General features: G+C 34.7%; 1 protein-coding gene across 1 annotated transcript; it reads left to right on the top strand.

Annotated features, from left to right (window-relative positions):
• Positions 1–2121: 2121 nt before the first annotated feature.
• LOC143577844 (ABC transporter G family member 22-like) lies at positions 2122–8517 on the top strand. Its single transcript, XM_077061570.1, has 11 exons — positions 2122–2211; positions 2800–3176; positions 4110–4177; positions 4316–4551; positions 5423–5578; positions 5664–5847; positions 6021–6323; positions 6681–6968; positions 7064–7348; positions 7423–7530; positions 8118–8517. Exons 2-11 carry the CDS (start codon positions 2807–2809, stop codon positions 8328–8330), a joined length of 2211 nt encoding a protein of 736 aa, XP_076917685.1. The 5' UTR covers positions 2122–2211; positions 2800–2806; the 3' UTR covers positions 8331–8517.
• Positions 8518–18092: the final 9575 nt, after the last annotated feature.

The following is an 18092-nucleotide window of genomic DNA, read 5'->3' as shown; positions in this document are numbered from 1 at the left end:
TTACACACTACTTAAATGATCAATAAATGATTCTCTTCTGTAAGCGAAGATCAGCAAAGTCTGACGAATACCCAACGCCGGCTTGGTCATCTTTGGTGTGAACGTTTTGAAGGGTTGATCCTAATTGTTAACATGTGAAATGGTTAAATTGTTAAACCGATAAAGAAGGTTAAAGATTAAAAGCTGGTGACAAAGATAATCAAGAAAAAGAATAAATGATGATGGAGTTATAAAGATAGTCATTAGAGTTTGAGATAAAGTTTATTTTTAATTAGTTTATTTGATTTCCTAGTTTGAGTCTAGTTAGAAGTCTTGATGTTAGAGTTTGAGTATAAATAAATGGTTAAGGGTTATTGTTTTGGTGTAGTTTCGATCTTAATAAAATATAAAAGAGTCGTGCTTCCTTACTTATTAGAATATGAAAATCAACTAACAATAAATGAATAATAAAAATATATCATGATAACAATTAAATTAATAATGATGATGATGTATGAGTGTACATGCAATGATTTTAAGAAAAATTCCAAAAGATTTTTAGTACCCTAAGACAAAGGTAACTTGAGAATGAATGACAGCCTCACAATATGAAAGATTGAAGGGCATGCAATACTAAGAGTATCATGGCTAATGTATCTTTCCACCTCCATCTATATGAAGCTTCAAACTTACCCTACCAAATTTATTGCCAAAAGTTTGAAAAACCGACTTCTCAATCGATCTCAAAACAAACCAAGAAAGATGAAACGGATTCGTCAAACAAATGCAAACATAAAACAAAATTGAATTTGGTCACTTAACACGTGTACGGGAAATTAATTCGAAAGCGAATTATACAACTAAGTTTCGCCTTCGGTGTCACAATAAATGTTTCATCATGAATATCTATATGCATTTATACATCTTGTCAAGTGATGTTCTTAATCATATACATAAATTATAAGCTCATCTTTTTCTCAAGATGTGCTAGGGTCATTTTTGTCATTTCACTAAAGTTGCCATTATTAGGCTTTTATATAAGAGTTAATGACCATTTTCGTCCCTGTGGTTTGTTACTTTCGCCACCTCAGTCCAAAATTTGAAATTTTGTCAATTTAGTCCTCATAGTTATAAATATTAGCCAATTACGTGTCATCCGTCTAACGACATCCAGCTATGCCGTTAGTTAAGGGTATTTTTGTCTTTCTTCTTTTTATTTTGAGTTAGTGGTCATTTTACTCCCTGTGGTTTGATACTTTTGCCACTTCAGTCCAAAGTTTGAAAATTTGTCAATTTATTGTTAAGTTTAATTCGTTTTTTTTCTATAACCCTAAAAAGCATAATCCAAGCCCAAAACCATCGAGCAACCTCCAATATAGGTATACATTTACTCTGTTGACAATGATAATCATACCCCCCCTCGTATTTAGTTTCTAGACGTTTCCTAAACTCTCCCCCTTGGTGGAATTTAATGGTAAAGTGGTCAAGGTAATTCACTGAAACCGAATTGTACAGAAAAAACTAAAAATCGTTTCTTTGATTAATGTATAATAGTTAACTTCGACTCAGATTTTGGTAAGATATGTTAATCTCTAAACCCTAATTATTATGCATTCATCAAAGAAACGATTTTTATTTTTTTCCGTACAATTCGATTTCAAGGAATTCCACCATGAGGGAGAGTTTAGGAACCGTCTAGAAACTAAATACGAGGGGAATGAGTATGAATATTGTTTTCGACAGAGTAAATGCAGACCTGTTTTGGTTTATGCTCAATGGTTTTGGGCTTGGATTATGCTCTTCCGGGTGATAGACAAAAAAAACTGAATTAAATTGAACATCGAATTGACAAATTTTCAAACTTTGGACTGAATTGGCAAAAGTATCAAACCACAGGGACAAAAATGACCATTAACTCAATATTAAAAGGAGAAAGACAAAAATACCCTTAAACTTACGGCATAGTTGGATGCTGTTAGACGGATGGGACGTAATTGGCCAATATTTAAAACTATGAGGACTAAATTGACAAAATTGCAACCTTTGGACTGAAGTGGCGAAAGTAGCAAACCACAGGGACGAAAATGACCATTAACTCTTTATATAAAAGGGCATAGTTGGAGGTGGCTGCATAACAAGTGAATCAAACTTCACTTTGGTCTGCTCTCTCTCTCTCTCTCTCCTTCACTTTGATACAAGAAGTCTTCATTCCTTCAATTCTCTCTTTGGTAAGTAAAGAGGTCTATGAACTTCAAATATATATATATATATATATATATATATATATATATATATATTAAAACCAGTCATGGAATAAAAAACCGAGCTCCGAACAAACTATTCGGAGCTGAAAAAAGTATTGACATCAATAAGAGAGGTGGTTTTGTCTGTTACAAGTTGCCAGTTTTAATAGCATGTTAACGTAAGTTGAAAAATATTTTCTTTTTCTTAAATCTTTGATCATGTTTAAGGCATAATGTTGCTAAAGATTTTATAAATTCTTTAGTAGCTCGTTTTATGTCTTAAACATGATCAAGATTGTAAATAAATAACTTGAATAGACATAGAGATTGTATAAACACACCTTCCCTTGTATATATATACTAATGGTTAGCGTTCACATGATATTGTGTTTCTATGTATGTAAAAAAAGTTATTTTGTGTCGAGGTTTAAGTGTGTGCGTTTGGATTTGCTCTTATGATCTTATCTCATCCTCTCAGGATGAGACCTTTTGATAAGTGGGATCTTACTGAGTAGGATTGTTTTTGTTTGTTTATATATTTTATGTGATATATATGTTATTGATGATAACCAACTAGGGAAACTATGGAGAAACCAACTTCGAGTTTAGGGTTATGGAGAACACAATCCGATCAACTTCCCCAAATAAGTGAAACCTTTAGTGGTGGCAGTGCAGAAGTGGGCAGCGGTGGTAGCACCGGCACACATTCAAGAAAGTCTAGCAGACAAATGGTGTTTGCATCCCCCGGCCGAAGTGGAGGCAGTAGCAAAAACAATACACACATTAGAAAGACAAGAAGTGCCCAAATGAAGTTTGATCTTGATGATGTCGGTAGTGGGGCCGCCTTAAGCCGAGCTTCTAGTGCTAGCTTAGGGTTCTCGTTCTCGTTCACGGGATTCACTATGCCTCCAGATGAGATTGCGGATTCAAGACCTTTCAGTGATGAAGACATTGGTAAGTATATTCATTAACTCATTCATCCCACTTTTCATTTCTAGAAGACATGACGTGAGTAGCAAGTAATGTGATGCAACTAGTTAAGGGCCTAAGGCAATGCCATAAGGGTAACATGCTTTTAGTGGTAGGGTAACACAGAGAAATTTTAAAGTTTTAAATACATTGCTTAATTTTTCTTTTTATCAAAATATGAAAACCGAATTGTATTCAAAATGAAGTATTTTCTTTACAGAGACAGAAATTATATAAACGAAACTTTTTACGTCTAGTATATTGTAGCGTGAAGCCGTGAAATGACATGAAGTTAATAACTTTTGATATATGATCACATGATGAAAACCTTTTTGTTGGCAAAAAGACAGCAAATACCTATATAACAAGAAGCAGCTGAAAAGTAGCTCAAAAGAAAGAAAATGAAACACTAAACTGATAATGTTTATTTTGATTATTTAAAGAGCAAACAAATAACAAGTGTCACCATTCCGTTACTATACAACTGTAACCAGCTAGCTACTTGACAGGCCCAAAGTAGATTGATGGGCCCCCATAGCCTTGAAAGTGGACCATATCATGGCCCACTATCTTACTGCATAGTCAATTAGTCATCAATGAAATGGGTGCCTTGAATTATTATTGTCATCTTGATATCTTTTAGCAGTTACTTTCTCTTGGTCCCCAACATGCATAATCATTATCATCATGCATCAATTTGTAAGCTACAAAACAAAGCTTAAGTTATAAAAATCTTGTATCAAAATTCAAAACGTCGATCCTTTTATCCTCTACCGTCGGCTTTGTGCGGGTCCCACATCTACTTGTGTGAAAATGGATTTGACAATATTTAAAACTAGTAACAAAGTGATGATAGTATTTAGAATATTGAAAACATGAATCGGTTACAAACATATGATGTTAATATGCTTCTAACAGCCGAAGACATTGAAGCTGGAACGCGTAAGAAGTTTCAGACAGAACCCACCTTGCCAATATATCTTAAGGTATTAAACTTAAAAGGTTAACATTTTTATAAAACCATGAACAAGACTAGTTCCATATAATAACATACAAAAATAATTAAAGAACTTGAGAAAATGAACAAAAATGTCACAAGTCATCTATTTTGATATGCTATGCAGTTTACAGAAGTGGCATACAAGGTAGTGATTAAAGGAATGACATCTACAGTAGAGAAGGATATTCTGAATGGAATAAGTGGTGCAGTGAATCCTGGTGAAGTTTTGGCATTAATGGGACCTTCGGGAAGCGGGAAAACTACGCTTCTGAGCTTACTTGGGGGCAGGTTAACAGATCCTGCCCCTGGAGGATCAATAACTTATAACGAAAAGCCGTACTCCAAGTTTCTAAAGAGCAGGTTTGTGTGTTTTTGTTCTGAAGATTCTTGACTGTACTCCAGATTCTTGTGTTTAGATGTGCCATTAGGTCCATTACTAAGTATGGGGTGCTAGCCCATTTGAGCCCTTTTTAAGTTAATAATGCGGCCTGTTTTGACACATTGTATAATTTGAGTGGACACAGTTGATCCGTTGTCTAATCTAAGTTGACCCTAATGAACCCATATTCAAAAAGTATTTTTGCCTTGACCAACCCTTTCTTTTAAGAGCAAGTCATGAATTTCGGGGTGTGCGTGGGTCGTGATGGGGCTCAAACCAAATTAAACCCAAAAATTCGTTTTTGGGTGCTTGAAAACCATTTGTTTCTTTTTTGGTTTTCAATTATCACAAAGAGTTCGGTTCGGTTTCAGCTTTTATGGTTTGCCATTCGGGCAAGAAATTTTTGGGCTGAAAAAAATGGCCCATAATTGAACTTGGGCATAAATTTTTCGTTAATTAATGATTAATTGATTATTACACATTTAGGTTTAAAATTTTTGGGCTACATAGTTTATTAAACTTTTATAAATTACTTAACAATAATAAAAAATATATATTATAATCCATAAATAAATAGCAAAAGTCTATTTTTTTCGGTTTATATGGGTTCTGTTAGGTTATAAAAGTCAGTTCTGTTTTTACAGTTTGGTTCAGTTTTTGGGTAAATGCAAAATGATATCGAACCAGAAATTCGGTTTTCAAAAAAGTCTTAAAACCAAACCGTCGGTTTGGGTTGGGTTTGCTTTCGCTGGTTATATAGGATACAGAATGGTAATTTTGGTTTCATCGCACACCCTAGTCATGACTCATGATTGCCATCTGTACCAAATACTAATAACAAATGCCGTGCAGGATCGGGTTTGTAACTCAAGATGATATCTTATTTCCTCATCTAACGGTGAAGGAAACATTAACATATGCGGCTCGTTTACGACTACCAAAGAAGTTAACCAAACAAGAAAAAGAAAAACGTGCGGCCGATGTCATTCGTGAACTAGGATTAGAAAGGTAAACTTTTGCAAAGCATTATATGAGAATCTTAAAACATATAAAAGTACACCAGACTAATTAACCAACTTCACACCTTCAACAGATGTCAAGATACAATGATAGGAGGCACTTTTGTTCGGGGCGTTTCGGGTGGAGAGAGAAAACGCGTTTGTATTGGACTTGAAATAATAATCAATCCCTCTCTCCTGTTCCTTGATGAACCGACGTCCGGCTTGGACTCCACCACTGCTTTGAGAATCATTGAACTGTTACAAGACATAGCCGAGGTAAGCTTGTGCGGGTCGCAACGGTCAAACCCGGTTGAGTTGACCCACAAACACTTTGTAATCCACTTATGTTAAAATAAGTTAAAAATAATTACTTTGTAACACAAAGCTGTTAAATTTTTATTTGATCCATTTAAGATAAAACATAACGCAAATCGACATGTTTATTACAGACAGAGAAGACTGTGATCACCACGATTCACCAGCCATCGAGCCGGCTTTTCCACAAATTTGATAAACTAATCCTACTTGGCAAAGGCAGCTTGCTTTACTATGGGAAAGCATCAGAAGCAATGGCATATTTTTCATCAATAGGATGTTCTCCATTAATCGCCATGAATCCCGCAGAGTTTTTGCTAGATCTTGCAAACGGAAACATGAACGAAGTTTCTGTACCTTCAGAGTTACAGGACCGCGTAGGAGACTCACGAAGAGAAACAAAAAATGGAAAGCCTGCTCCATCTGTTGTACATGATGTAAGCAACATAACATACCTTCAGTTTCCATGCACCTGTTAATATAAACTAGAGGTATGCATGGGCCGGTTTTGTACTCAAACGAACTCAAAAAATGAAAAGTTCCGGTTTTTGAGTTTTTGAAAACATTCTATCATTTGGGCTTGAAAAATTTTGGACCAAACAAAACAAGCCCAAAATAATGAATTTGGGCTAATTCTTTTTGTTATTAGTAATTAATTATCATCCAATTAGGATAAAATGTATGGGTTACACTGTTTTTCAAATTCTTATAAATTACTTAAAATTCAAATAAAACCATCATGCAAAACATACATAAGTTTGAATAAGTTAAAAGATTTTGAAGTTTACTTGCAGTATTTGGTGGAGGCCTATGAGACACGAGCGGCTGAAGAAACGAAAAAACAACTTATGATCAGTGCACCAGTCGATGAAGACCTCAAGTCAAACGTCGAGTCAATGAAACGTGAATGGGGAGCTAGCTGGAGAGAGCAATACTCGATATTGTTTCGCCGAGGAATTAAGGAAAGAAAACATGATTATTTTAGTTGGTTAAGAATCACACAAGTTCTTGTCACTGCAGTTATTTTAGGACTTTTATGGTGGCAGTCAGAAGTTCACAGTCCTAAAGACCTTGATAATCAAGTAAGAAACATTTACAAAAAGAAAAAATAATAATAATAATAATAAATGAATATATGGAGTGAATCAAAATCATAAGTCTACATTCTTATTTGCAGGCAGGATTGTTGTTTTTCATTGCTGTTTTTTGGGCATTTTTTCCGGTTTTCACAGCAATTTTCACATTCCCACAAGAACGCGCGATGTTAAATAAGGAAAGAGCAGCAGATATGTACAGATTAAGTGCATATTTTATGGCAAGAACAACAAGTGATCTTCCACTTGATCTGTTTCTCCCAATGCTTTTTCTCCTTGTTGTTTACTTCATGGCGGGCTTGAGACTAACCGCCGACTCATTTTTCTTAACCATGGTTATTGTCTTCCTGTGTATAGTTGCAGCTCAGGTATGCCATTATTACTAACTGAGAGTCTGATATAATTATAAGTTAGTTTATTAACTGTAAAACAAAAATGGCAGGGGCTCGGGTTGGCTATTGGTGCTACATTGACCGACTTAAAGAAAGCAACGACTTTAGCTTCTGTAACTGTAATGGCTTTCATGTTGGCTGGTGGTTATTTTGTGAAGGTAAGCACTAATAAAAGAAAAATAACTAACTAACTAACTAGGATAAAATTTTATAACGTAAATTAGACCACCTACCCGTCAGAGGTGTGCATGAAATAGAAAAAGCGGGCCCGTACCTGGAAAAACCGAAATAAGCGAACCCAAACAAAAGCCAACGGTTTGGTTCTATATTTTCGTAAAGATTTTCGGTTTTGTGTGTAACTTAGTAATTTTAAGAATTTAATAGATAATAACCCAAATATTTAGCCCATATGTTGATACTTGATAATCAACTTATTATAATTAACAAAAAGATTTAGGCTCAAATTTATTATTTTGGACCATTTTTGTTCGGCCCAAAAACTTAATGCTCAAATGGTAAGACCAAAAAACAAAAACCGAATGCTTTTAAAATACTCAAGATCTGAATTTTCGGTTTTTGGTTTGTTTGAACCCAAGACCGACCAATGCACACCGTTACTAGTACCCAGTGTAAGCTGCGGTTTACCTAGTCCCACTCTAGGTGGGGCCCATGACCATGAGTTTTCCCTAACGGGTTCCCGTGGTCAGCAAAAAGAGTATGTACTGATCTGATAATATTTTTGCAGAATGTTCCGATATTTATTGCATGGTTACGATACTTGTCGTTCAATTATCACACATACAGATTACTTCTGAAAGTACAGTATGAAACCATAAGTCCTGTAATTGATGGAATAAAACTAGATAGTGGTTTGAAGGAAGTTACTGCACTAGGAATTATGGTATTCGGTTACCGGCTTTTGGCATACTTGTCTTTGAGGAGAATGAAGATTCGTTGACTATATTGATGGTCAACTTCCATAAAGTAGATTTTTATTCTTTCACTTCATACCAAAGGAAAAGGTAACACAATGGACAAGTTTTGAAGTATGAAGTGAATGAAAGTGAAGTTTTGAAATTATAATCAAGTAGAATGTAACATAATGGACAAGTTTACTTGCTATTGGTCATTAGGGGTGTAACAAAGAAATGAATGAATTTAATGTTGTTGATCTTCTTTCTAAACATTTAGGCTATCCGCTATGATCAATGTTTTCACAAAAAACGGGTCACATCAGTTTCGCTCACACTGCACCAGGGCTGGGCCCTTGGTGATCATGGCGTTGCCCTTCCTCTGTGACCAAGCCCGCGAGTGTGGGGCAAAATCATCCCCATTTCGCCTTTACTTGTAGCTCCATTAGGTATTTTATTATACATTAACCATTAATTATTAACCATTAATTATTGTTTGACGAAAATACCGTTACGCATTTCATAGTTAAATTTTGGCAAATTGGATTTCAATAATTCCAAACTTAATGCAATTGGCCGATAATAATCCCAACTTAGAAAATAGTTGTCATCAGTCCCAACTTTCACATTCTTTGTTTTCATTGAACATCCGTTAAAAAAAAATTAACAACCTTACGTTTTTTCTAAATTTCAAATTGATGTTTTAGGGCATTTGATTGGAATGAGAATACGAATCGATTACTCGTATCCTTTTTCCGATCAAAAGCCCTAAAATATCAGTTTGAAATTTGGAAAAAACTTAACGTCTTCAAGTTTTTTTTTAACGGAGGTCCAATGAAAACAAATGGTGTGAAAGTTAGGACCGGTGACAACTACTTTCTAAGTTGGGATTATTAAAATCCAATTTGCCTTAAATTTTGAAGCATAAAACCCAGCATGTTACTTGAAAGCCTTGGTGCTCACATGTGTTACTTTTGAGAAACCACAAGAACTAACCGTGTAATTAACTGTAAATAATCTATAATATATATAAACGAAGACACTAAAACCCTACGTGTCGCGATGTGATCGCTCCCCTTTTTTATGGAAGCCACCAGATTGCTTGATTTTTAAATGGAGATTTCTTATTGATTTAACCCAAATTCATGGGTATGAGTTACCAAAACCAGATGGCTCTTAAACGGGTTATAACATCTCATTAAATTAAAAATTAATGTTACCAATTATTTGATATGAAAATCCTATAAAATAGGAATATACTAAATTTAATATCCAATTTAAAAAAAAGATATTATTTATAATTAATAAACAATTTTATAGTAAAAAACATAAGCAGGTCATGGGTCACCAAATCCAGATTGCTTTTAAACGGGTTATAACATACCATTTATTTATGAAACCCTTTCATCATCAAACCCTAAGTATATTATTAACTTTATTGCAATAAAGAAAATTAAAATCCAAATATACATATATAAATATTAAAAACGAAAAATGTAAAACAACCCCCGTAATACGGGGGATAAAATCTAGTATAATATAAAGAGAGGGAAACATTATATTATATACTCCACAAATTGCATTTAGCTCCCTGCTCCTCCAATAATATCCAAGCAGCTCCACAAGCCACATCAGCTCCAAACTGCACCTATATAAGTACTTAGCATTGCAGCTATATAAGTTCTTACATTTCAACACAAAATATTATGATAGATTGATAGTTTAAGGAGAGTTGGAGCTGCAAGAACTTAGTGTGATTCTTGACTAACTAAAATAATAATGTTTTCTTTTATTGAGTCGGTCGCTTGTAACTCGTTTTGATTCTCAAGCGATTCTTATTAAAAAAATGATTAATGGATGAATTTTCTCATTTTAACGATGAAATATGTTTTAACGAGGTATTAGAATATACGCGATTACGCGTTCCTCTTCAGTCTTCAAATGCCAGCTAGCTGGTTAAAACTTTGGTCTATGCGTGACTTGTTTTAAAATGTTAACAAAAACAACGTTCCATAAACTAATTAATAACAAAGAATAATAATTAATTAATGACAACTTAATGCATATTTCAACTTCCACAGCAATATTAAAGATGTTATAAACTCTATAAATGAACACACGCTACATACATTAAATGCTTTATTTTATGTTTAATAACGTATATTATTTCTTAAATGCTTTATTTTTACATTTATATTTTTTAAATGCTTTTTTTAATTTATATTTGTTAAACATTTGATGTATCATTTAAATATATATTTGTTATAAAAGTAATTTAATTAAATATAAATTAATTGTAAAAGGTAGGTGATGATGTGGTTGTGTTTGTGGAGGTTTGTTGTTGCCGAATAAAGTAAAGGTATGTTGTTTGTTAAGAATAGTTTAAAAAATGATGTGACGCTGATACGAGAGTTTGTAAATCTTTGTAGTTGTGAATGCTCTTACGTCGCAACAACATTGGTTTTACTTAACAAATGCTACGTGTAACGGTTGATTGGCTAAAAAAATTAAAATACTTATTTAGAATTTTTTTTTTCAAATAAAATAAAAGGAACAAAGTAAAATACCGTTAATTTAAAACTCCCTCCGTCCCTGAATTAACAGAAACCATAAACCCTAGAATAAAATCTCTCAGAATTTTGATTCAATGTATCGAAGGATTTGAAGTAAAGTTTTGAGGTATGAGTTCTGCTTTAAGTTTGTTTAAATTCTTGGTATAATTTGCTCTTTATGATTTTAATAATCCAGTATTTTACATAATACAATTTGTTAGGTTACTGTTGCATGGTTTTCTATTATCTATATGCATCTTGTTTATGATACAGATTGAGGCTTCCTTTACATTTTAATAAAATATGGATATTTATTTTAAATCTTTTAGATGGAACAGAAGCTGCAGATTTCTTCTTTTGTAGTATGTGACCGATTGCTACCGATGGCTGCTAAATATCCATGGCTGCAAGAAGACGGATACCAGGTCGGCACCGACCCGCTTTGTTATTATCCATGTCGAATCCATGCGTTGATGGGGAGACGCATCCGAGGTTGTTTCCATGGTTGGGTGATTCTCTCCAGCCATCCAGACGGTGTCATGTGGTATCTTTGGAACCCGGTGACTTTAAAGACCATATATCTTCCTCCTTTGGTTTTGAAAGACGGGGACTATGCATCGATCGGTGGAGATTGTTGTTTGCCGTCGCCTCCAGAGGATACCGGTTCGGTCCTTTTGTTAAATAGAGCCAAACAACGGACCTTTGTTTTTTGTCGGCTAGACCATAAAAGAAAGAGGTTACGATGGACGGAAATGACATACGCTAGACAGCTCAAGAGCATAACTGACAGAGATGGTTTCTTAAAATCCTTAACTTGTTGCAATGGCAAGGTATATGCCTTGAACAGCAGTCTCCTTTACGGTGCTCTTATACAGGTTGACATTGTGGTTAAGGATAAAGAAGTTGTGATAACTCTATTGCCATTTGTAGATACCCCTTCTGATAATATTACGTCCTGCAACTCTTGTTTCTACATAGGGCCTTTTCTGAAAGGAGGTACAGAGCTTGTCTTCGTTATAGTAGATGTTCGTTCGGAAGCAATGAGAACGCTTACCGATGTGCATTTGTTTAAATTAGACATGAGTGGTATGACTTGGGGAAGACCAGGAGACCTCAATAACACTATATTTTTCGTTGATCTTGCTCATAGTGGTTGGTTAAGTTACAGGCCTATACTTTCTTCAGAGTTAGGCGGTCATATTCACATTTTTGGCAAAGTGGACAAAGTAATATCCTCCTACAACTTCAAAGATAACACGGTATTCCTATCTTCAATGTCGTGTTTAGTGCCAAAAAACTATCTGCCATTGTGGGAATGCATGTATGTTCTTATTTATTGTATTTGTTATTCTAGCTAGCATGAGAATAGTTAAGGTCTTAGCAATCATTTATTGTCTAGAGCTAAAGAAGAAGAAAACAAAGAAGATGAGATCGTGGCTAGGGTTGATATTAATAGCACAAGGAATTCACCCCTTTTCAATATCCCATGTGATGTTCTGAAGATGATTGTGGAGCTCTGTGTTGGTGTCGAATACCTTAACTTTCGTGCTACATGTAGACGTTGTAAATTTGCAGCACCTATGATTCAGTGGAGTAACGGGACATCACTAAGGAGATTGCACTCATACTCACTGCTTTCACCATGGCTGATAATGTTTGACACACTGCGAGGCGTCATCACTTTTACAGATCCGATGTCTGGTGACAAGTACTTTATGAAAACACCTCAAGAACTGATTGACGATGTGCGAATACGTTGTTCCATATATGGTTGGTTGATTGTCTATAATCTCTCGCACTTTCCACACACTGTGATGTTTTTTAACCCCTTCACAAATGATATCCATATGTTTCCGCAACATGGTTACATAATAAGCATTTGCTTCTCAGCGCCACCAACTTCCCAGTACTATATGGTTGTTGGACTCACAGCAAAACGCATGTTAGGTGCTTTCGCCCACTTAGTAAACTGTGGACCACCGGACTGGGCCGGGACATATATGGATTTTGATGAAGCCGTTCCACGTTCCGTTTATTTTCCAGTATTATTTGATAACTATGATGTGTATGTCTTGAGGCGGGGGGAAGACTTGATGTTTACAGGTTAAGGGAGGAAGGGGATAGGTTTTGGGAAGTTGTAGCCGAAGCCCCAAGTGGTTGTCCTTCAGAAGCACAATGTTTTCTAGTGAAATGTGATGAGCATCGTCTTTTACTAGTCCGAGTGGGTGAGTATGGAGAATCGGTTGAGGTGTTCAAGCTGAGTCAGACAGGACAAGAATGGGAGAGAGTATATGGTTTAGGAAGGCGTATGATATATATTTGTGGCGCAACGTGTTTGTGCGTGGAAGCGGAAACACCAGAAAAGGAGAACAAGATCTACTTTCCACGATTACACTCCAAGAACGGGAAGATAGTGTTCTATTCTCTTGAGACACGCAGGTATCACATGTTCGATGGTAGAAAGGTCGAAGAAGAAAGTTTTGGGGATTTCCTAGGAACAAAATATATACTCAGCCCTCATGCGTGGATTGAACCAAGTTGGTGCTAGTGTTAAGTTGCTTTTGACCTTTTTTTCTTTTTATAAGTTTTATTCAAGAATCTTACATTAAACAAACTTAGGTGTTATGATTTGCTTAAATTCTACTAATTCAACATTCTATATATTAAATTTACGACCTTAAATGGTCGTTATATTTGTGTGTTTTTATTATATTTTATTTTTAATGATAACCTGCCAGATTCAAGTGGTACCAATATATGAAGGGGAATTAAAACCATTTGGTGTACTTTTAACAGCTATGAGATACTTCAAAGCTAGGGGGCAATGAAACTCGAACCCGATGGGAAAACCAAAAACGTTTGGGGCGGGCAATACCTAAAGGCCGGGATTACTTTTGAATCAAATATTTTATATTTATAGCTATGAGTTGGGAACTGTGTATTTACAGCTTTGCGTTTTTTGCAAGTTGTTTAGCTAACAAGATCATCCCTTTAAACAGAGACCTATTGATCCCAGCCTTTTTATGCATAGATATACAATATAAGAGCTCTTTATTGTTTTTTTGTTTGAATAATAATCTTTTGTTATTTATTATTTGTTTCTGTGGTTGATACTATATTGTTTTTGTGTTTTAGCCTTTTAGGACTAATGAAAGATGGTAATGATAAGAAAGTTACCATTACACCTTGCAGTTAGCATGAAAAGATAGTTCAGTTTCAGTAAAAACTTGATCATGTTTTGATCAATGAAATGTTTAATTATTTGACTAGTTATATTACTTGATCATCTAATGAGCCGGGTATTCCTGACGAGTATTTTTAATAAGCCAGCAGGTATACCTGATACTCCGACAGGTAATTACCCTATAGATACCAATGGGTTTAGGACAGGCTTTAATAATCCGGTATTGGTTTAGGACGGCTTTAATAATCCGGTATGGGTTTAGGAATACCTAAATCCGTCCAATTGCCAATATCCATGTTCAAAGCTCAAATGCTTTGCAAACTTTACCTTTCGATTTATTTTCGAATTCAAAGTCAAAGAAAGAGAAGCTGTTGGCAAAGAATTATTATAAAAGGTTGTTGAGTTTGTTTTAACTGTCTTGGTTTTTTATTACTAATTGAAAATATTCAAGGTGAATTTGTCTTATAAATGGGCGTTCACATGTGAAACAAGATCGAAGGGGCTCCAACTGGTATCCGGGCCAATAAACTACTTGAACACCACCCCGAACCCAACATGGTCCTGATTGAATCAAAGTCACAATGGCCGAGCAGAATATATGTTTTCTATAATACATTAAGCATTTTATGTTGTGCAATCTGGTCGCGAAGGTGACACCGATATTTCATCACTTAAGTACTTAACGTGCTCAATAGACAGCTATTTCGCTAGGCAGACTTGGTTATATGTAATACGAAATGTATTCTTGAGGTGAAGAAAGCCGTCTTTATTCAAGGTTAAGATGTTTTATTTTATTTTAACTTCTAGTAATATACATAAATGGTATGTAATTGAAAACTAGTGGTATAAAAGAAGTTGATGTGATCTAAACTCTATTAAATACATTGCTAAACTATAAAATGTTTTTCAATGTATTATATAGTAGTTATAAAATATAAGTTGAGGTGATATATTTTGGATTGAAAGATTACCAATAAAGGACATGTTTTCTAGTCTATTTGATCTGCAAAGTAAAATGGCATGCCTATCAGGAATGGAGTTGGGATAAAATATGTTTTATGACTCGTTTTTTTCTTTAAAATATAAAGATGACTTAAGAGTGTATGATTTAAAGTTGCAAGTTTAAAGATGATCAAGATGGCTTAAGAGTGCATGGTGAAATCGCTAAAAAGGATTTTGCATGTAATACCCTAGGCAAATCCTACATCGGCCGTGGACAAGAGAGATCATTGGTTCATAAGTAAATATCCCGCCTCTTAATTCAACAACGCGTTTTTGGGCTTCCCTCTATTCCCTTTATATATGGAGATGCATGGGCTAGCGGCTTATATATAGGCCATTAGGTATTGGGCTCATAGACAGTGGGCCAAGCCTTATTAAAGGTCTTCAAGTCACGTATCACTTATTACTGTCGGACTCTTTACAATTACTATTAAGGACGACGGTTCATATCAGCCTATCCACTTCGATCCAGAGTTCTTTAAATTACCCAAACCCGTTGGTCGGTCCTAGTTAGGGGTAATTTTTACATGTCCCTCAAGTGCAGGATAATATAACTAGAACTACACCAACTCACTTTCCGTTAATGTCGGGTTTTTGGTGATATATGAAATATCTTTTATGCCACGATATATCAAATACATTGTTTTAATATGTTATAAGGCATTTTTCAAATGTTAGAATTTAATCTGGATCCTTATTGGTGCGACATTTCCTGGTATATTTAATATGTTATAACATTTTACATGTTAGGCATATTCCAGTACATCACAACGTCCATTTGATACTAGAACACAGCGCACGTTGTTTTTATTTTAAAGACTGTCTTGGTGTGCTTGTTGTAGATCATATTCATATATTTAGTTTGTGTATTTTATGATGCATTATAAGAAAAGAAGAAAGTGTGTGTGTGATTCACAGACTATCGAAACAGGCCCGGCCCACATGTACACAGAGTTGAAGTCTAGCCCTCAAAATTTGGGGCCCATCCGGCCATCCCCATTTTAAAAGCGTTGTATATAAATTTGTACTTTGATTTTGCTAGTCTAGACTCTAGGTATTATCGTATGACTTGCATGTATTTCTTTTTAACAGGCAAAGTTTACCACAGTGTTTGATCCTCTTAAAAAATTTATGTTTTTGGATCCTACCTAGTAGGGAACACTGGAACAGCACAAAACAAAAAGAATCGAAGTATTTACAGTTTATATTTCTCAAACTATAAATTATTTCAATGACTATTCTTTTTAATTTCTAGCATTTGAACTTTCATTTTATTAAAATAAAGATTAATTTAATAACCTAAGCCTATGTAATAGTTCATGATAATGTGGTGGGGTAAAAGCTCATATGAAAATGATAGACATTATAATTGTGAAAGCTCATTTGAAAATGACTAATGGTGTGTTGTGGCCTCATAATTAATTATTTTTAATATCTTTTTGATGAAGTTACTTACATGACATGTTTCAATGTAACATTTATATGTTATGGTTGCTTTCTTATAGGAATCAAATATAATATTTTCATGTATTAGTTTATGTTATAAAATAGAATGTCGAGAAATGAAACGATTTTGGATTTATAGTTAATATATTTATTCAATTAAATGTTAAGTAAAGTGCGATCTTTTGCAAAGAACAAACCTATATGTTTTTCGAAAAGACCCCCGAATATTTTGTTCGCTTTGAGTAATCAAAATTGTGGGGAAATGGAGAGCTTATCGACAAACACACTTGTGGATGATATCAAACTAGTGGCCTTCAACTGGATCAAACAAAGAACGAGATGGAAGTTGATTAATTGGTAGTTTTGGATTGGAAATCCTTTTGAGATGTTTTTTTAAGTATTGTTGTTTGCAGCTCTTTGTCCATTGTAGTTATTTTGTAAGTCTTGTTCTAAGCTATGTAACTTGTTGTTGAGTTTTTATTAATACTATGTTACAATAAACCCGCATGTTGCAACATGAATCGGTTTATTTCAGTGGCGACTTCTTTTGTACATCGACGTACGCAACCACAAAAATGTTAAGGTGTACTTTACTACTTTTAAAAACTTCATAATATAAAACCGTGCAAAATGTTTATAATTATTTTTTAAGATCAAAAAGAAGGGGGGGGGGGGGATGGAAATGGCACACGCAGGATTCGGACATACGCACTCATCTTTTTTAAATGGCTTTTTTGTTTTAACTTTGTTGGCATTCTCAAGCTAACCAGACCTTAACCATGTTAGTTTACTTGCAAAGATGACATAGTTTTTAATTATGTGACATGCTTTTGTGTAATACTCTTTAAAAAACTATATTTCTTAAATCCCAAGCACTGGCGTCACCATTTGAACCATAAACCTATGGGCATGTATAGTTTATGGTAGATAAATCATGTGTCTCGTATATGTCGTACATGCCTTGCCTCATGCTGGCCATAATATCTCATTATTGTTATTGTTTTTTTAGATTTTTCAAAATTTTCATCATTACTCATGGACAACTCGTTTAAGTTTTCGTCAACGTCATCTGAAACATATGACATTTATACGACCTGTATAGGCCTATACGAGTTTTAAAGATATCAGAAGGTGTCCGGATATAATGTCCTAGTGTTGGTGTTTGAATACCTCATGCGTTTTGCTAATCGCTTTATAAGTAGTTGCTCTTATAAACATTATTGAGTAGGATCCAAAGACTCAAATCAAAACCATGGTGGGATTACTTTGCCTCTCTCTAAAGTGTGGCAGTTTATTTTTCTTTTATATATACTAAAAAGCACTAGTCCACTTACACGTAATTCCAAATTTTCAATGCTCGTTTCACAATTCGTATAGATCATTATAAGGCTGAGGGTAACGGGGGGGGGGTGAACTAAGGGGTTTGATCGCGCACACCACTACCACCCTCTCGGGGGCGCGAACGGCCCAGGCGAGCCAGACCACGGGGCAAAAATTAGCCGTTGGACATTGGTTTGATAAAAAAGATCCGTTGGCCAAGTTTTAAAAAAAATAATAATTTAATTTTTACTTACAAACCCTACCACTATCACTATAAATAACAACCCCATTTTATAAAAATAACA

Source organism: Bidens hawaiensis, unplaced genomic scaffold (genome assembly GCF_021521415.1).
Source record: "Bidens hawaiensis isolate Kalapana, Puna unplaced genomic scaffold, B.hawaiensis_p1.1 tig00001461_1, whole genome shotgun sequence".
NCBI lineage: Eukaryota > Viridiplantae > Streptophyta > Magnoliopsida > Asterales > Asteraceae > Bidens > Bidens hawaiensis.
This window is presented reverse-complemented; position numbering and strand designations above follow the sequence as displayed.

Coding starts and splice junctions, on each gene's coding strand:
- LOC143577844 (XM_077061570.1), top strand. CDS start 2,807: ATGGAGAAACCAACTTCGAGTTTAGGGTTATGGAGAACACAATCCGAT. Junction 3,177..4,109: donor TTTCAGTGATGAAGACATTG/GTAAGTATATTC, acceptor TGCTTCTAACAG/CCGAAGACATTGAAGCTGGA. Junction 4,178..4,315: donor CCTTGCCAATATATCTTAAG/GTATTAAACTTA, acceptor TATGCTATGCAG/TTTACAGAAGTGGCATACAA.